Source organism: Ips typographus, linkage group LG16 (assembly GCF_016097725.1).
Source record: "Ips typographus isolate SLU linkage group LG16, UJ_Ityp_2.0, whole genome shotgun sequence".
In the NCBI taxonomy this organism is placed as follows: Eukaryota; Metazoa; Arthropoda; class Insecta; order Coleoptera; family Curculionidae; genus Ips; species Ips typographus.
Genome location: NC_138437.1, coordinates 3,738,309 through 3,760,133, shown reverse-complemented (window position 1 = coordinate 3,760,133; position 21,825 = coordinate 3,738,309). Strand labels below are relative to the sequence as shown.

General features: G+C 32.5%; 1 protein-coding gene across 1 annotated transcript in view; it reads left to right on the top strand.

Annotated features, from left to right (window-relative positions):
* LOC145739039 (metabotropic glycine receptor) overlaps positions 1-21,825 on the top strand; it is a 152,016-nt gene that overhangs the window by 106,273 nt on the left and 23,918 nt on the right. Inside the window, exons 5-7 of the mRNA XM_081994343.1 lie at positions 13,063-13,263; positions 20,503-20,571; positions 20,917-21,026. Coding sequence (XP_081850469.1) covers positions 13,063-13,263; positions 20,503-20,571; positions 20,917-21,026 — 380 coding nt within the window. The remainder of the gene's footprint in view (positions 1-13,062; positions 13,264-20,502; positions 20,572-20,916; positions 21,027-21,825) is intronic.

The window sequence follows — 21,825 nt, the reverse complement described above, 5'->3', positions numbered from 1 at the left end:
TCATTATTTTTGACGTTTGTCTCAGTCTTAGAACAAACCTTGTTTAACACGATAAAACACAAAAACCCAAAAAAAAACTGAACATTTCGAATTTCAATGGTTCCATTTAAAATAAGCAAGATGACATCTACTTCCGGTTAAAAAGGAAAGTGACAGAAAGCTGAAAATATTTTTAAAATACAACACGAATCAAAATTTCAAATTTCTATAAATATTTGATAATAAGAAACTTTTAATGAACGGTTTAGGTGGCTAACCCTGTATAATATAACTGTTATAAAAATTCAATTGAATCTGTTCAAAAGCAACTTCTGAAATATTTAATTTTGACAAAGACACAGCATTTCCCGACCGTGGAATTGATGATAATTCCTTTTGCAATCGATCAATTAGTTGTTTCATCTTTAAATTTTTATGTGCCACGCTTAGATTCTAGACATTAAGTAACATTTCATGCTGATACTCCTTCATAACGTCCCATGTCCCCATCTATGTAATGTGTAAAAATTTTAACAGAATTAGTGACATAAAATGTTGCCTTATTGTACATCGTTTTTCTGTGTTTTGTTTGTTTCCTCACTATTAAGTTATTTCCTGTAGTATTATTATACTTTTTTTAATCACATCAACACTATTAAATAAATCATCTGGGACTATAACGGATTGGTTTTCGAATGTAAAATTTATTAACAGGACATAAATAAATTAGGGTCTCTTAACTAAAACTAGATTAACAAATAGAAAGTTCATCATACTGACAAAACCATCCACGGTAATGAAAAAAAACACTCCGACGTGCTATACGTATTTTATAAAACTGAAAGATCATAACTCATCCTTAGATCCGATTATGACAACCCCTTTAAAATTAAATTCCGTTGATTTATGAAACAAGCTCTTCCTGCAATTAGCTTTATATCAATGAAAGCGGAGAAACTCAATTTTAAGTCCGTACATCGCTATGTTTGGTGCAATCTGTGAACTGTAAGCTATCGGAAAATTAAAGCGATCAGAATTTTATTCCGATATTATCAGTCTGTGTGTCCCCAAAATCCTATTAATAAGTTAACACACAAAATGTAGAGGATCACGTATAACAGTCAAACCAATTTAAAATTGCAGTCTGAAACCTCCTGCAATGCATTTCTCTTAAAGTATCAGTTCATAGTTTCCAGGAAACTAACAATACTTTTACCCAATGAAGTTGCAAACTTAAAAACCCACTTAAAAATAAACGCCGCTTTAAAAGTTTCGGTTTAATTAAAACCTTTTGTGTTTTAAATCTTCGCCTCTGAAGGCAGATAAAGTTGCCATCTTTATGTGTATTCGACTTTGTTTAAAAACAAATGGAAGAAGAAATCTCCTTTTCTCAGACTTATTTTTAAATATCAAAACAATTAAAATCGGTAACTTACACCCCTTGCACAATACTAAACACAACTAAATAAAGTATAATGAATTAGGAAAATACAGTGAATAGAATGACCACCAAGATGAAATGGTTTAAATGTGTCCAATTTCTTTTTTTGTTTTGTTAGGTTTCTACGTACACATAAAAAAACTTTTGTTAAGAAAATGGTCGCACTAGTTTCAACAGGGTTGAAAATAATGTTTAACAGAAAGGAAACCTGAACTGAAACTATCTAAAATTACTCTTTAACACAAATAAAGAAATACACCATATGCACCATACTATAAAGCAGTTTTGAGGAAAAATAGCTTCACTAAAACAGATGTTTTACTTTTAAAATTGTCATCATTGTCACCTGCTATAGTATACCAGCGTGAAAATGAATTGAAAAACCACGCTGAAAGGCTTTGTTCATTCGGGTAGAGCTTGAAAAATTAGAATTTCCTAAAGGGAATATAAAACTACGACTTTTAATTTGTATGAAAGTAACTCAAGATTTTTATCAAAACTCTTGTCAGCTAGCATTAATGTTTCAGATTATTTAATTGGAAATTCTTTTGCTAGCAACCTCAAACGGGAAAGAAGTTAAATGTATGAATTGGGTAATGACCGCACGTACAAAGCTATTTCTGAGGAATTTCAATTTAAAGCAACAAATTCTTATCTTTGGAAAAAGGGCAATACCTAGTGGAGTTTTGCCTCGAAAGAGAAAATTCAAGAAAATATGTTTAGTATTGAATGTGCACGTATTCTAATCGAAAAATCACTATGCACCATCTAAGCCGTGGTTAACAATATCTGGGAATACAAAGGTTTCTGTGCTATTAAGATAAACGAATGCTACACGGTTCGAGCAAAGTCCCGAGATCGAGTAAGGCACGTGAAATGAGATCGAAACCAGTTTTCTAAACAAGTATTTCCACGTGATTTAAATTTCAATTAAGTACAGCACAAATCGGAATAAAAAATGTTAAATCGTTGCAGTTATTATTAAACGGATCTGACCGCGGTTCAATTTACCTTTGACTAAGCACTTTTGACCATTGCATCGGAAGCACTTTATTTAGCAGCTCACTAAATCTAAAGGGGCAAATTTTCGGATTAAACGAAAACCTATTACTCGTCAGCCTTTGGAATCAACTAGAGATACACGGCTTCGCCATTAGCTGATAAAGAAATCAACATCGAGCTTGGTTATTGGTCTACACCACATTACCGTTGCCACTCACTCTCGTAATCGAATTAGCATCATTTACGATCAATTTTATGAGTTCAGTTTACCGTTAATCTAAAATTCAAACCCCACAATTAGCATTGAAATCTTGATGAAATAAAACTGATCTTTAGCGAGTTACTATTACCATTAACTCTCCTTATTGACGTATCATCAACTCAATATGAACCGAATCGTAAAACTGTCCCGAAGATTGTTGACATATTTCCCAGATACGACCCTAAACCCCGAGAAGTCTTTTATAGCGCTCATTTGGCCGTACTGAAACTATATGGTACAATAAATACACGCCGCCTATCCGGAAAAGATTGTAAAATATCGCCGTATGCGGGATCTGGAAAACCACGAAGAAATGTGATCTTGAAATTACAAAATCTAAGGAAAAAGCATATCAACCATAAACCGCTTGAATCGTATATAAAACTCAATTTGCAAACACAATTTTATACTTCAGTTGTTTAGCAAGCAGGGTCAAATGACACCCGGGAACTTCAGAAGCATAAAATATTAAATATGTTGCAAGGATGTATTGTTCAATCACTTAAAAGCCAATATTGGCCCACGCAAACTCTGTTTAATTCTTTCAAGTTCTGCTATTAAATCCAATAGAAAGTATAGTTTCGATTTGTTTGTGTGACCTTTTCACAAACTACTAATGATTTATCTTGACTAACCAAAGTTGTCGTTTCTTTAACAGGTGATTATTTATAATTAAACCCACTAGAACGTTCCAGAAATAAGTTTTTACCATTAAGAACAATGAAGTGCACAATTATCATGTGGAGAAGTTATTACACCAAATATTTTTAAAAGTAGAATATTGTCATACTCTCCTATTAATTACTAGTACTCAAAAAATATAAATTATATATTAATACAGTTTAAAGAATATACTGTCATTGTTCGAAACTTTGTGACTTTTATAGTTTCATGGCATATATTTTGACAGTTGTCACATGACAGTCTATATAAATGGTGTTCCAAAATCACGTGACGGTTGTCGAGTACGCCACAACTGTCAAAATATGATCATTCAGGCCATAAAACTACCAGAATTTAAATCTCCATCAATTTATTTCAATTGTTTGAAACATTCTGGCTTGTATAGCTTCATGGCAATTATTTTGATACTTGTCATGTGACAATCTATATAAATGGTGTTCCAAAATCACGTGACAGCTGTTACGTCACCACTGTCAAAATTTGAACATTTAGGCCAGAATCAAAGTCACAAGCAGCCTACTTGCATTGCTCGAAACATTGTGGCTTGTATAGCTTCATGTGGCAATTGTTTGGCAGTTGTCACTTCTTAGTTTATATAAATGATGATGCAGAATCACGTGACAGCTGTCGAGTACATTCCAACTGTCAAAATAAAATCATTCAGGCCATAAAACTCCCAGAATGGTAGTTTGAAGGAGTCTACTTGCATTGTTTGAAACATTGTGGCTTGTGTAGCTTCATGTGGCAATTGTTTTGGCAGTTGTCACTTCTTAGTTTATATTAATGGTGATCCAGGATCACGTGACAGCTGTCGAGTACATTCCAACTGTCAAAATAAGATCATTCAGGCCATAAAACTCCCAGAATGGTAGTTTGAAAGAGTCTACTTGCATTGTGTGAAACATTGTGGCTTGTATAGCTTCATGGTAATTATTTTGACAGCTGTCATGTTACAATCTATGTAAATGGTGTTACTGAAGCTCGTGACAGCTGTCGAGTACGTCACAACTGTCAAAATATGATCATCCAGTCCATAAAACTACCAGAATTCAATCTAAAGCAGTTTACTTGCATTATTCGAAACATTGTGCTTTGTATAGCAGTTACATTTCTCTTTAATAATAGACAATTACTTACCTAGTTTATAAATAATAACAATTTTACTGAAACTTCCAGTAGTTATAATAGCATATTACTCAACGAGCATTTAGCTATTACTCACGAAGATGAAGTGTAAATAACGAGTGAATAATAAGTAAGTATTGACAACGAAATAGCAAAACAACGATTATAGCAGAAATCAAAGTAAATTGAGATAACGTTACAATGTAATAGAGGTTTTAGGTTTAGTAACTTCGCTGTAGACTAAACTAACTAACTACTACTAAATATTTATAGTTAACTAATAACAGTCGTAGAAAAAAAGTTATTTTACTTACGTTTTATTAAATTCTAATTTTAAATAGCGTTAATCTCTTCAGTGTTTATTTTCTGAAAATCATTTCAAAACTAATTGTCTGATTGGCTTAGTTTTGAAAAGCATTTTTCAACATTGTATTGTGTATATATGTTATTAAATTTGTTAGGAGATCAAAGAGTGCACACGAGTTTGTGAAGTTATAATTAGTTAATTAGAGCGCTAATTTGGATTTCTCCATTTTGGATCTAATTATTTAAATCAGTAAGCTAACAGCGTATTTGTTTTATAATCCACGAATTTGGCTTTAATCATATTTTCATAAAAAAAATATTGCAATTGATTTAACTTAACTGCCTAATTAATGAGAAATTTTAATTGTGTATTTTACTTTGGTTATTTTTTCCAGCAAAAGCGTTTTCTTAGACTGTTGAACAGTTTAGGCCCAGTTGTACAAGCACAGTTCAAAGTTGAACTGCGACTAGTGCTAATTAACCCACATTCAGACATTTAGTTATTAATGTGACAATACTTTTTATTATCTACAATAACGATTTTACTTGAAAGTAGTGTTTTTTTACTCCTGTTACTATAAATATTGACTCTATTTTACGAGGTAAATATAACCACAAAGAAAATGACAGAATAGTAAGTGATTGATTGATAAAAGGCGCTGATGAATTAGTTGTTATGGGTAATTACGACTATATCAGTTTTGTTAGCTTCAATATTTCAGTATATCGAAACAATAACTATTTATCATTTATATCTGATCTTAATTTCGTTGGAGTATGAGCACTTTATTAGGTCATGAAATGATCGAAAAAAACTTAGAAAGACATAAATGTATCAGCTGGAAGTATGAAGAACTGGAAATCATACTCGCGCAAATTATGAAAACGTCTGTTAAATCCACCCCTTCTTTCTCACTGTGCTAGGGTAATATACGGAATAATTTTCTGCAGAATAAAAAACACAATATCCCACATATTTATCTTCTTTATTTAAATGTAACATTAGAAATTTCTTTCACACATCCTACATTTCCAAGTGTAGTACAATCTTAGTATAGGCCACCTGAGGTCTCTTAAGAGTAATTTCGCAAAATAGCTCTGTCAGCCCTTAGGTTATAGCTCTATATTTGCTCTAGTATATTACTGCTTTTAACAAACTGAAAATGTATTGCTTGAGAGTAGGAAAACATAAATTGGTCATGCAGGGAGCAGTTTAGAATTTCACAAAAAAGTTTTTAATGCACATATGAGTTATAAAACATAGTTTTTGGCAGCAAATAACTAATTACTGCCACTTTCTGTAAAATTGGAAATTTTTGCTAAAGCCTGTCTGTCCAAACTATGTATTTGTCAGCATTTTAATAACTACTCAAAAGACAAGACTAATCAAAAACTATTCAGTTATATTTGTATTATTTAATAATTGCTACTTGCAACTCGATCCAACATAAACCACTAAGCATCCAGTATTACGAGATTCAGGCCTAAATTAAACCTCCTAAGGGCCCTTAAAGATAATTTCTCTAAGTAGCTCTGTCAGCGGTTGAGATAATTGTTTCATAGTTGCACAACTACTACAAAATCGCATTGAAACTGAAAATTCGTTATTGGGGTCTGCAATAACATAAATTGTTCCCTCGAAGAGTACTTTAGGGAGTCACAAAATAATCGAGGATACTAGAAGGACATACATATAACTCTTGCAATTGTCGAAATACATTTTGCAGCAGCAAGTGTTAATTACACCCCGCTCGAAATTTAGAGCTTCTTGCTAAAATTAACTGCTCTGGCTAGTTTGACAATTTCTACGTTAAGTTTTATTTATTTTCGGAGTAATAGATGAGCCGTTTAGAGAATGCAGGACAACTGGAATAAAACCGTCAGGGGATTTATTAGTGTGAAGATCTAAGTGGCATTTGTCATGGAATGCTTCCGGGAATTTTCATAGTGGAGAAAGCTCTTAATTTCGTGGATTTCATTTTCAAACAGTCGCAGGCAAATGGCAGGATATTCTTTGAAGTTTTAGAGTTATTAATAGTCGATTTCAGGTGAACCGATTACTTTTCAGCAAACACTTTTGCTTCAATGAAAATCATTATCATTGTTTATCAATTTAATTAACCAGATTAGTATGATTGGTTTAATTAATTCTAAATAGATACTGGAAAGTACTGTAATGTGTTGGGTTTTACTAGAATAGTCACAATGGATATCTATAAATCCTCAAATGTAAATTTAGTTGGGGAAAATGGGAGTTTTCGCCATTTTCAACGTCGCATATAAGACAATAGAATTGTTCGCGATAATGTAGACGACTTTGAAAATATTCGTACTTTGCATTTAAATCTCATTAGAGTTTCTTAGAAATGGAAACGTGCGCGTAGTTTACTTAGGGATATCGGTTGTAAAGACGAGGATTTAATTTGCCTGATAGAAGTGGATTTTTATTCCGTATTAATATTCAAATATAATCATATCAATATAATCCGTTTTACTCTTCAATTCACTAATTTTCACTGAGAAAGAAACTTAGATTTATTATACGAATAAAAGTGGTTCTAATAATGCACTTGTTAGAGGGCTTTTTTAGACCTCTTCGTTACCTTTAAAACATTTTTGCGCTCTCCTAACAAATCTGATTAGTAAATACCCCAACGCCAACAGAACAGAAAATTATATTCCATTTTACCACGATATAATTGTAGTCATTAATTGCGTTTTGGATTAGTAAACATCCCATTGACATCCAATTCTTTTAATTAATAGAGTGGCACTTTTAATAAAATGTTCAGACAGAAAAATAAATTGTGTTTGCAGTCTGAGTTTGATTATCATTTTTAATTTTGTCCACCATTCAATTAGAGATGACAATTTAATATCTGATTTTTCATCTCAGGGTCAATAAATTTGCAATTGGTAGGATTGTATTCACCTATAGTTAGTTCAATGGAGAATCCTCAATTAGAAAATTTGATCGAATTCCGCATAAATTACGTTCGAACTGGACATTTACGAGCTTTCCATCTATTGTTACTCCATAAAATATTACTCCCTTTGACCTAGGGTTCGATACTACTGTATATCGCTGCAAATTAGCACTTTGAAATCCTATAACTTAGATTTAACACTTTTCTAGTTGTTTATGTTTCTCTGTATAAAACACTTCCTATACTGCGTGTAATAATCCTTCCAAACAAAATATCTTTTTGCCCTCAAAACGAATTCGGTAAGCAGAAAGTTCTGACCCTTTTTTTCCATAATAGCTGGGAAATCTTTGAGTGGTACACTCACAAAGACCCTCCTCGTTTTTATAAAGCATGCATCGTTATTACGAGATCACGTTATTGTCGCTGATGATAATATTTTCAAATCTCTGAAATAAATTGCTCACATTTCTGACGGGAATTTTTTTATGTAAGATGAGAGGAAAAAAGGATCATTAGTTTACAACCAGGTGGTATTAAGGTTAACGGGATTTTTTAAGATGCTCAAAAAACGTATTTTTGTTTCTGCTTATTTTAGTTGGAGTTCCTTGATTTTTCCCTTCTGTTCATTCATCATTTGGAATCGACCGTAATAAAAATATGTCCGTTAACGTTCCTAGTATTTAAAACTCTCAGTTTTTTTTTGCCCTTACACCAGTTGTTGTGAAAGTTGAAATTAAAAACTTTGATTTGGTCTTCTTTTTCCAATAAGTGAAACAACTACGTCGGAGTAGTTATTTGTTGACTTGGATGTTGGCAATCAATCATACCATTTCCATCTCTGCTTTGGTTAAGTAAGTAATTTATTTCACTTTGCCAAATTTACTGTTTTTTGATGTTAAAACTGCGTGTCTGTATAGACTTTAATATGAAAGATCTGAGTACAAATAATTTCTTAAAAGCCCTGGGGCAGTGAAACCTCATACAAACCCAGCAGGAAGTGGAACGAAAGAAAAATGGGCAGTTAATCAACGACTCAGTCTGGATTTTCCTGTACTATGTCTGGCTTAATCGTTTTTGTTCGGGGCAAGTAAATCTGTCTCCCACGAAAAGGGTGCAAAGTTAAAAGTTTTACAAACTTTTCGAGTTAAGGTCCTAACAATAGAAAAACTGATTATTGCTCCTAAAGCTAACATCTGGACTTAATAGCTTTTCTTTTCCACTGGCTCCGCATCATCCTTATGACTCGGAAATGTAAAACACGTAGTACTCAATGTCAAAGAAAACATATTCCCAAGTATTAAATAACGATTTTCAACTTTTCCCCGTTTTTCCTTCTTGTATAGCTATGCAGAATGAGATTTTGGACTTTCAATTTGTCAAAAGATATTAAGTTAAATTGTGTGTGCACTGGTCGAATTTCTTTTCATAGAAACTGCTTCGCTCACAGTTTTGAATCTCGCTGCAAAACTACAAATTCGCTATTTTTGTTCTTGGAATTTCGACCGTACGAAAACAATACGTCGAACACTTGGATAGATTTTGACCTACTCACAATAGTTTCTCATACATCCTACGATATGTATTCTTTTATATTATTATTATTAGTCGTAAAGTTACAATAAAGGAAACTCAGTTAGAATATATAATATATTCTAACTTTAGAGGCAGCTGTTCGAAGTAGTTCGACAGATGAGAAGTCAAACCAGTCACGCAGGTTCTGCGCCCCACGATCTTTCCCTGCAGGATGAGCTGCATATTTTGAATTACGCATAACATGCCCAAGAAACTCTAGTTCATCATGTTATGTTCTCTTGAATGTGAAAAGGATTTCTATTTTCTCATCCAATCTTTCCAGAACTAGTACTATTAATGGGGAAATATTTAACATTCGGCGGTACACCTAACTCAAACGATTCCAGTCTCTTCGATGTTTCCTTATTCAGAGTCCATCCTTCAAGACCATATAGCAACACTGGAAAGATGTAACTCTCACGGTTAGTTTCATAAATGTTATCTTCGCTTGCTCAATTTTTGATAAGATTTCCTGGGTATTTGAAATGATGGACTTGCTCAACCGTCTTATTACGAATATTTAGCTAACCACTGATGTTCTGTTTGGATATTATCAGCATTTTTGTTTTATTGATAATAACATTTAGCCCGTAATCTTCGCTAACTAATTTCACTTTGTCTACCAGTCTCTGCAGATCTTTGAGGCAGCTTGCTATTATGACGGTATTGCGTACCTGCACTGGGACTCCGTGTGATATAAGTAGAGTAGAATTATATTTATCGACTGTATTCTAGGTTTCGGACATTATATGCACAAAGAGCTAGAAAGCCAAAACATGGCGAGAATTAGAGACCTTTAAGAGATGCCAAATTCACGCGATCTTGTGGCTTCCTACCGGTTTGAGCACAAATGGTCCAATACCAAGAATATGGTAGACAAATAGAATTATACTCTACCTACATTACACGGAGTCCCAGTACTGCTGTTGTTGACATTGATTGCTACACCTGCCAACTCCTCCTCCAATGCCTCCCGAAAAACAAACTCCGAATAAATATTAAACAGCATCAGAGAAAGAACACCCCTTCTGAATACTAATTTCTTCGGTCAAAGCAATGTCATATTTCACTCTTGAAGTGTGTCCCCAGTAGAGGTTTGATATTATTCGTACATCGTGGTACAAGTGTGTGGAGTATGTCCAGAAGCCTTTCATGTCTGACGTTGTCGAACGCCTTACTATAATCTATGAAGCACATGTAAAGATCTTGGTTTACATCCAGGCATCTCTGAGACAAGACATTTAAAGCAAACATACCCATACCGTTGCAGAATCCAAGTTGTATATCTAATGTTTCTGCCTCACGTTTTTTTATATTCTAGTGTGTTTAATTTTTCGGGATAGGAACAAAGGTGGAAAGGAGTCATTCTCTGGGAATTACTTCTGATATATTAATGCTATTGAAAAGATCCACTATGACACTGATTGAGCGCTCATCCAGCAGTTTCAAGACCTCACATTTTCATTCATCTGGCCCTACTGCTTTACCGGATTTTGAGGTTTTGATGGCATACTCTACTTCTTCCTTTGTTATTTCAGGAGCACTCTCTTATACAGTTATGTCATATGTTGATGTAATTTATTGTTGCTACAGTCTTCCTCTACAGTTTTCCTCTCTCTCACCACACCGGTGACTTCCCAGACCTCCCTTCCCAGACCTTCCCATACAGACCTCCTTTGCTATTCTTATTTTACTTCTAATTGTGTTCTGTGTTTTCTTTTACTTGGTGTTATCCCTGCCTTCTTTCTTCCATCAGTGACAAAATTTCCTCTGTTATCCATCTCTGCCTAGTTCTGTTTTGCTCTTATCAATGCTTTCTTGTTGTGTTGTTATTATTGTTTCTTTAATTTTGATCCACTTTGCCTCTTCATCTAGATCACCAAAATTGTCTTCCTGCAGTTTATGGAATCTATTAATTACGTTATTAGTTACAGCAGTTCGGACTTCTGGTTGTTGGATATTTAAACTGGTCGTTTTGTACTAGGGACGGCTTCTTCTTTAACTTCACTTACATATTCATTACTATGGGGTTGTGGTCACTTCCGATGTCTGCTCCATAGTATGCCTTCTCCGATATTATTCTATTCCGGAATCTCTTGTAAAGAGTCAGAATCTGTCCTTTTAGACTCTTTTTCTAACGTCAAATGTATCCTGAAAGTCACGCGACCTTTTTAACACGGATCAATACAAATTAACTTAAGTTCTATTTTAAGTTGTTTAAAATGCCAACAAGCTACAAAATACAATCTGTGGGAAAAATGGCTTTTTTGTTCATATTTCAGATTAATTACAGGTAAAGGAATAAAAATTATGATTTGCTTTAATGACTGTAAATCTAGGAAATGCGGACACTTTACAAAGGCAAACAAGAATGTAAAGCCTTTGACACCATTATAGTGATTTTGTCGTCAAATAGGAGAATGCCATAAAGGCATATAAGCGCGCGAGTTGGATAAACTTCTGTACATTTTTAGTTCCGTATTGAAATATTCCACAAACCCTTTGACGAAATCTCAAAGTATTATTCCCGTCTCGGCGATTAAATTACTCAAACTTCCATGTTCGCTCTTTTATTATGTTTCCAGAACAAGAAAGTGCATTTTCTCCCTGTACGTGTTGAAACGCCCGGTTATGTTAATTTTTGCTAACGCACAGAATAAACATCCCAGAGTTCATTAAGACTGGTAAATAACAACTTTACACGTGCAAAAATCTGCTAGAATGTCCATTTGATGCGGAAAACGATACCTTGTCAATTTGATTGCTTTCAACTTAAACTTAATTTAAAACTTCCAAGATAAAACTTTTTGAAAAATTTCTTTAGCGTATTGAAACAGCATTTTCTTGTGATATTTAAATTTTTTTCTAATATCGTTAGTGCATAAACACGGACAAGAAAATGATAAATAAGAAAATCCAGTCCAACTTTTTAAAACAAACTATTCACTTAAATAAAAACTCCGCCTTGGGAGGATAATCCAATTCTGATTAATGGTCTCTGACAAGTTAAGTCGTTTATGTACTGTCTTTTCCATCTAATTTTTTTAATTTTTAAGCTTAAAAACTAGATATAGTTGTATGCACTAAACCTCTAGCAGTGTGATTTATTTTTTGAAGTTGTACCTTTAAATTTTTTACTGTCCTGAGTAATATCGTCTTAAAAACTACATGAAATGGTAAAGGCACATTAACTTATTACTGCAAGCTGTAAAAGGTGGAAACATAAATCCACAAACAGAATTTCACATTATGAGATTCAATTAACCGCATTTGCAACTTTTTAATTGGTTAATACCTGACGTCGAAAAAGCAACGCTAAAAATCAGTGCGGGATACGAGTTGATGGGGAAGTTAATCTGGTTTTTAATAGGAAAAGATTCCAAATGGTATCTCCGTATGTATTGGCCCGAATGAACTCCGATAATTAAACACGGAATTGAAGCAATTCAATCGGTTCGATAGGGACTCTCCAGTGCTCTGCTTTTAACGGCAGCCCGGTTGTCTTTTGTTGTATTAAAAACGCAAAAATTGAAAAAACTTTTTCTATCAATTACAGTGATATGAACCTAATATGGTTCTATTTCTTTCAACAATTATTCGCACAAATCCAGTTAGTTGCATACTAAATATTAGCAAAATTTGCTCTGATGGGAAAGTTTAGGATATGAATATGCAGATTGTGTGAAAACTATACCAATTTTAACGCAATGAAGTTCCGTATATAAAGTCATTTTACGCTTTTCAACAATCCTATTCTATTTCAGGGTCTTCCTAACCAATATGACATAGTTGGTATGTTTGAGTGTATAGCCTGTCCTGAAGGATGTGACTCCTGCACCGACGACAGACCCTGCGTTGTCTCTCTAAACTGGGTTATGCGCAGCTCAATCCTGTGTCTTTCTTGCATAATTGCTTGCTGTCTACCCATCATCTTATTCTTTACTTACAAATGGCAAAATATCAAGGTGAGTGTAAGAAAGCTTTTTATAGGAAGTGATGAAGAAACATTTTTTTTACGTTAAATACCTGTTTGAAGACGTCAAGTAAAATGGTATTTAACGAGGGGTAAAATATAAACTTACGCTTCAGCTGACTCGGACATATATTGTCTACTCGAGTTTTGTTATTCTCTTTGTTACTTCAAATACAGTTTTGCATCATTTTAAAAGTGTATTTGGTTTGTTGAGTTTTGAGATTTTAAAACGTTTTTGTTCGTAGAATTTTAAATTTAGGTAAGCCCCAAAAGTCAAGATATGAGGTGTATTGGACACTCTAATACTATCAATTGTAATACTTTTTATACTATGCTCTTTTCCAAATATACAGAATTTGGTGTTATTAAAAACTTTGTTCAGACAGTCAGTCAAAAAGCCTATCCAACTCCTGTTGATTAATCTGCTGCATCCAAATTTGTGCCAGCCTAATACATGATGATATTACGACAAGCAAAAATAACGCAGAATCTCCATTTTAAAGACATAACGAATCGGGAGGACATTGACAGTCAGACAATTCCTACGTTAACTAGTTTCAATATCAAATCATTTCTGAAAGCGAATTTCTTTTTAAAAAACAATGAAAATAACACCATTTCACAGGTCCTATACTTATCTATGACCGTTCTCGGAAAAATGGACTTAAATTCCGAATACTTTATACTCTATTAACGTTAAGTGAGGCACACGGAATGGAATTATTTGCTTCTCAAATTAAACAAAACAATAACAATTTACAACACAAAGATGAAGAACTATTACAGTTAAAAAGAAACGTAGAATTAGTCCATTAAATTACTATAATAATAATAGTATTTATTTAGCAATAATGCTACATGAAAAACAAAACAATACAAATGCACACATGTTTTAAAAACTAACTATCATGACACAAACAAATTTCTAGCAGCTTACATTTTTTCTCGAATGTCTTTTCTCAGTTCTATTTTAAATATTTGTACATTGATTAAGTCGAGAAAGTCCTCTATACAGGGTGGTCCACCAGGAACCGCCGCAATTCATTACGGGAAAACCATAAGGAGCATAATTCTGAAAATTTGGTTGTATACCAAAGTCAACAGTTCATCTAAAATATTGTCAAAATGGTGGCGCTTCCGGTCAACTTGCTTATTTTAAAAACACCCTGTATAATATTATATTTTAGATTCTGCCAACGATTTCAAGTAAACTTATATCTTTCTGCAACGGTTTTCGAGATATTGACGTTAAAAAAATATCGTTTTCACAGATAGAGCAAAACAGTTTGCATGTTCCTATCTTAACATTTTTAAATTTTGACAGGTGTCAAAAATTTATAGGAATAAAAAAATCGACACATGCAAGCCATTTTGCTCTAACTATTTCTGCTTAGGATCTATGACACTCCAAAACGTAAAAATGTCATTTTTTATACGTCAATATCTTGAAAACCGCTGCAGATAGATATAGGTTATCATATATGAAACATACTTGACATCGTTAGCAGAATCTAAAAATATAATAATAAACAGGGTGTCCCGTTTAAAATGGTAAAGTTAGTACCAGCTTCAGGTACCTACGGCGGTACCCCGAACGTAAAAATACTTTTTTACAGTTTTTGAAATATCGACCGCGGTAGTTCCCGGTGGGACACCCTGTATATTAATGAATTAAAACCTAAGTTTGACTCACACTTTCTACTAATTATAAAATCTTTACAATTTCTTATATTATAATTATGTACATCAGAAAAAACTTCTATGTTTTTACAAATATAACTTGGCAATAATTTATTATTTCATTTATAGACAAATACATGGGCATTAATCATTATTTTTTGTTCTACAGAGAGTATGTTAAGTGTTTCCTGCATCACATTTACGGAGGTGTACCTATTGCATTTCAAAATTGTTCGCAATGCTCTGTTTTGAATAACTTGAAATTTTAGCGAGCAGAACTGGAGATGCGGCGACCTAATACTATTATACAGCATTAACCTAGTATACACAGACAAATAATGTTCCACTCTTAAAATAAAATTAATTTTCTTTGAATATTTTCGCATAACATAATCTGCATGTACTCGGAAATCTAAATTAGAATCGAAAATTACTCCAAGGCAATGTTTTTTTCATACATTATTCTACTTCCGTTCATTTCAATATAACTTTATACTTTAGGTTATACCTAGACAACCAGATAAACAATTTTATTAAATCATGGGTTGCATTTGCTCCAAATAATCTCTAGTTATATAAATCATAGCATCATCCGCGAACAGCTCCATTTGCCACCACCACCACCACATCATTGATGTACAATAAAAACAAAAGGGGTCCCAGGACAGCCCCCTGAGGTACTCCATATTCAACATCAATTTTATCTGATAAACAATCCCTATATTTGACTCCTTGCTTTCTGCCATTCAAGTAAGACTCAAACCACCTCAACAACTTAATTCTAAGCCAAAAAGCAAACAATCCAAGATTTTCCCAAAGTTTTGAAGACCAATAAGACCATTATCTAGGTTAAACTGCTTCAATCTAGCCTTGTTTACTAACAATTAATTAATAAACAAACAATAAATAACAATTATTAGAAAGTTCAATAAAAAAGAGTGTCAATCACTACAAATAAAAAAATAAATTTTCCAATTAAAAGTCGTTTGTTATCAAATTAATAACAATTATGTTCTGTTCCTAAATTTATGTCTTTTTGCTACTTACACTTTTTGAGTCTTTTAGAATCTATTCTAATTCCTGTAAAGTCAAATATTTCAACAGGTACACCAAACACGAATGTGGATAAATACCAAAACCACAAAAATTAGTGTGGAAAACGTTTTACCCTTCATCTTATGGCAAGGTTTACTCTACTTTCTCCGTAATTAATTAAATTTTCAGATTTAGGTCGAACAAAGCCATTTATACCGTTTACCAACATAACATCATTAGTGGTGGCTTTAAAATGTAGAAGCAAAAACTTTGTAATACCTTCATTTAACAAACAATTAAAAAACTGTACATTTTCTTTTCAAAGTTTATTTATTATTTACCTTATAAAGTAGAACTTTGCATTATTTGATATGTTTCTATATTTGTTACCTCCTTTTATATATATATCAGCTTATTTGAATTTTTACACGATTATTTTTTTATCATTTTAATAACAATAAAAATACTTTCAGTTAGAATTTAATAATTTTGATTGCAAAAATTGACTTTTCAACATCAGTCTAAATTATCAATATATTTTACAATCTTCATTACAGTCGATTAGAAAACGGCAATCCCAGCTAAATGCACCGATTTCAATAATTCTCTTCTAGTAAAGTGAATATGAAAATTGAAGTGTCATCATAAAATTGATGCATCGGGGTATTAATTTAACAAAACAGATATTGCAAAGGTTAACGTTACTAGAGTAATTTGTTATTCAGAGCGTTTTGCTAAATTATAAACTCTAATTAAGTTGAAAATCAATCTGGGTTGATCAAAATATTTGGGAATTGAATTGAAAGGGTGATAAAGACGATGATTTGTTTGGATTATCGATTGTTCGAGACGAAATGCAACAGAGGGCAATTTACCGGCAACTTTGCCCTATTTTTGGGAATAAAATGTTTACCGGAAATATATGCCGAATAAGGCGAAAACCGAGATGGAAACACATGTTTCAATATAGGAATAGCTATTTTAGGATACACTATAGCAAATCCCTATAAATAATAATATGCACAGCTTGTATTATTATAGGAAAAAAACGTGATGGAAATTTAAGTATTTCATAGACAATATTGGGAAACGTTTTCATGGAAAATAAATGGGAAGCTAAATTTGTGATGTATGATATGTAATTTACGGCAATAAAATTACTAATTGACATATTTTTGCATCCTTGATAATCAGTAATTTAAAATAAAAGCAGTTCAAGTAAATTAAATGTCATAAAGAGAATGCCACAACAACTCTTCACATGAAACTACGGAGTGTACATTTGAATGATTGACTCAAAGTTATGCTAAATAAAACACTCTATACTTTTAAGTTAGTAACAGTTACAAAACCAGCTATATACATTAGGTAAAGGGATCACATAGCAAATAAGAGAAATCGTATATTTACTAGGAAATGGCTTAGTGTAGAACAATCAACGAGCATTGGCATGTTAGTTTAGAGTAAGGCGATGGTTCCATTGTTGATTTTAGGTTTCAGGTCGAATTAGATATTGTTGATTTAACGTTCAATTAGCGCACGGTTTTCCAAGCACATTCTAATTAAATGCAGTTGATTACCTTAGTATGCAATTACTGGGAACATTAAAAATGCATAAGTAAAAATAGTAATTCTCATCATTAATGCAGTAGATTAACTAGCTGTTCAATACCGTGTAAAAAGGATGAGGTAATTGCAATCAGCAATTAATCTAAGAAGATGTTATAAGCCTAAGCATGGAATGTGTAACCTCAATTCTGATGTTGGCAAGTTAAACACTCAGACATAGTCGCATTTATAATTTATCATGGCACAGGCAGACTGAAGGGAAACTAAACAATCATCATGATAATGCAATAATATACAAATTATTGGAATTAACATAAACCGACCAGCAATTAAATTCAACGTCTTAGCAGACAATTAAATCAAGACCTGGAACACTCAGGATAACCCCTCCAATTTACTCAATGCCATACGAGGACACACGTGAATTAAGACAAATTTGTAGCCATTATATGTTAATTAATTTCAGTTTGATGCTAAACGGTCGACCTAGACAGAACAATGCTTCAATCAGTAGGAATATGCATGCATATAACATGAATGAAATATGAACAGCCTTTTGTTTGACAGGAAAATGAAACGGCATTATGTAGAGAGATCTCGTTGTAACGACAAAATTGATAACATCCAACTGCTTTTCGGCAATAAATTACTGGCCTGATTACTATTGAAAGTGTGATTTAACTCAGTTACAGTCGGGACCACTCCAGCCTAAAACTACATTGTCCCTCTTCATTTGCTCCAAACAATCCCCTGTTATTTCTTTCTTTGGCCCAAAGTGAACCACTCCAGGTTGAATTTTAAGGTTGAAAGAAATCATCAAAGAATTTTAATTTATCGCAAACTTAAAAGAGCCTATACTGGAATTCTTTTACAGGAATTTGAAACAAAGATTTTAGTGGACAAAAGGAGTTATAAATATAATCGGGATTGTTTGTCAGTTGGGCACGGATTTCTATGAAACAACTTATTTTACTTTATTCTTTCAGATTTTCTTTTAAGAACTTTGGAATGAATAGAATGTATTTTTTACATCGTCTGAGAAAAATAGCTCAAAATCACACAACAAAATGAAGAGATCTGCAGTAGTAAAGAACGTTGTTAAAGAACTTAATTTACAAATAATCCTACAAATAAAAGAATATTTTCAGATTATTTCCATTGTTGCTAAGTCAAAATGTGGTAGAATAATCGGTCAAAACATTAGGACATAAACATTTTACATTATTATACAGGGTGTTTTTTTAATAATTGCCAAAAATTTTGATCCTCGATTCTATATTGAAAAATAATGCCAGTTTGCTATGTAAACCCTACAACCAAATACAATTTTTTTATTTTTTTCATCAATTATTTTCTCTGTTTTGACATTAGTAACTGATATCACGTGGTTTTAGTAGATAATTTACAATGACAAAATAACACAACATGTAATAACACGGACAAATTTAATAACGTTTTATATCAAATATTGCAAGAAAACTTTTTTGCAACGCTTGAGCATAGTTTGACGTTAATGACAGTTGTCACGTGATTTTAAAACACTATTTAGCTAGACGGTCACGTGGTTGTGACAATAACTGTCATAATTGTCAAAAGCAAGACGTGCTTTTTCGAAAACTGTAAGAAGTATGTGTTAAACTTTAATTCTTGCATATTCTAGGCAAACTTTACCAGATATCACGTGGTTTTTGAGGATAATTTAGCTAGGCAGTCACGTGATCCACTTGGAATAAAAAAAATGATCATCACGTGATTTTAAAACACTATTTACCTAGACGGTAACGTGACAATTGTCAAAATAACTGTCATAATTGTCAAAAGCAAGACGTGCTTTTTCGAAAACTGTAAGAAGTATGTATTAAACTTTAATTCTTGCATATTCTAAGCAAACTTTACCAGATATCACGTGGTTTTTGAGGATAATTTAGCTAGGCAGTCACGTGATCCACTTGGAATAAAAAAAATACAGTTTTCTATTTAATAACCTAAAAAACACTAGAAAATTTTTTACAGTCAGAGAGAAAAGCGGTGTCAAAATTTGAACTCTCAGACACCGTTTGAAAGGACAGTCAAAATTGTCTGTAAAACCCACTTTGAGTAAGAAAATGAATGTTTCAAGCACATTTTTAGAATCCTCATTAAATTTACGATCAAATATCGTGAAAAAACACTACAAAATAAAATATGTAGATTTGGCAGTTCGTAATGTATAAAATGTTTCACAACCCACATAATGACAAAGATATTAAAAACAGTAGATTATATGCAGATAACAAACAAGAGAACGGTAGAAAAACCACAAAAACGGTAGTTATACCGTTTTAACGGTAGATAAAATTATTTCTTATTAGTTATTAATTATTTCTTCAAAACTGGAAAGAAATATGAATATGAAATTATAATATGACAGAAGATGTGCATTTGGTATTTCAGTAACTACTACCTTACCAATAAATTGTTGCTGTTTATTTAAATAGTATTTAAAAATTCAGAAAAACATACGTGTTTAAGCGATTTTGCAGAACTGTTCTTTAATCTATCCAGTACTTTACAAAATATACAGGGTGTCCCTGAATTGCAGTCACAGACTGTAACGAGAGATAATACATAAAATATGAGAAAAAGTTCTTATAAATAATATACCCTCTTAAATGTAACTTTTTCAAGATTAAAAATGTCAAAGTTAAACAAATATTACCGTTTTTACTAAGCTCTGATTAAGGGGAACTTAGCCAAGTATTGTTTAGACTGTGATGTTTTGCACAGAATCTATCACATTGAATTCTCAACTTAAGTTGTCCTTAAAACCGAGATGAAAGTGTCGGAGAAACGGGCATAAAAGCAACTTTTTCAGGATTAGTTGATAAATAAATCGATTGATTATGTTTTTTTTTGTTTAACTTCTGTTACATTTTCTACAAATATTAATTTATACTATCTATCTTAGGTTGTTCGAGCTGCAAGTCCAGTCCTGCTACGTGTGGTGGCTTTAGGGGCATTTTTTATGTACGGCACTGTAAGTACCAATTTAACCAAATATAATTTATACACTTTCATATTTTTGAACAGAGATACACGCTTTTTGCAATATCAATGAAGAGCAAACAATGCATAATTAAAACTTACTTAAACACATACTAATCAAGCAGTTAGTTACCCACTCGTTTTTACTTAAAATTTAATCTAAGCTTTAAAACGTTTTATAATTCACGAAATAATTCATAAACTTAAGAAGGGTGTGATATAAAAACAAACGAGTTGGTGAGATTAGAGCCATAAACAAACTAATTTTTGGGAAATTAATTAAAGTTAAATTTGCTTTGTATACTTTGAAATTATTATATTCATAAATGTTTTTCAGATGATCGTTACTTACTTCAAACCCACCATTTATTTCTGCACAGCTCGTATCTGGCTACGTGAAGTTGGATTTTCATTAACTTACGGAGCACTAATGTTAAAAACTTGGAGGTAAGTGGATCTGAATTCATTGTTAATACGGTAGCTGGAAATAATGAAATCAATTTCCCATTTCTTACAAAAATACGCCCTCGATAGATTATGGAAGAATTGAAAGAAAACATTTATCGATAATAAAAATAATGATCCAGGATCATTAGGATCCGAATCCGTTCTTTATTTTCTATATAAAGTAATTATATCATTTTCAACCATCCAAACTTCCTGGCATTACAATAATGATTGAGTGACAAATGACAAAAAAATGAACAAATTGATAATGCTTTGGAAAGTGTTTCTGAAAAATAATAAATAGCATTCAATATCGTTCACATAAAATGGATGTAGATTAATATATCCGACGCACCGTGCGTTTTCTCGTTCATTTTGACATCCCAATATGTTTTATCGAAAGCTGGCATAGTCCTGCAACAAAAGAAAAGAACTGACGAGCTAATGGGATGTAATCTTATTCTTTAGGGCCGTGTAAATAATGACTTTATAAGAAAAGACTCGAAGCAAAAAAGAAAGAAACGTTTCCCACGCTACGCAAGGGAAATCAATTTAATGACGGATATTTAGGAGAACGGTATGTCTGACATAATTTCCGTTTTGACACTGGGACAGCCATCTATCAACTTCAACGTATGATCGATAATTAAGACATTTTTACGATTCATGCAAATATAAAAAAGAAATAATTCGGAATAGGGTCACGCAATTTTTTACTATTTCCGTCAAATTAAAAGCAACCTTGAAAATTATTCATGAGTTAATACTCAAAAGATTTATGTGTGGATTTGTATAAAGT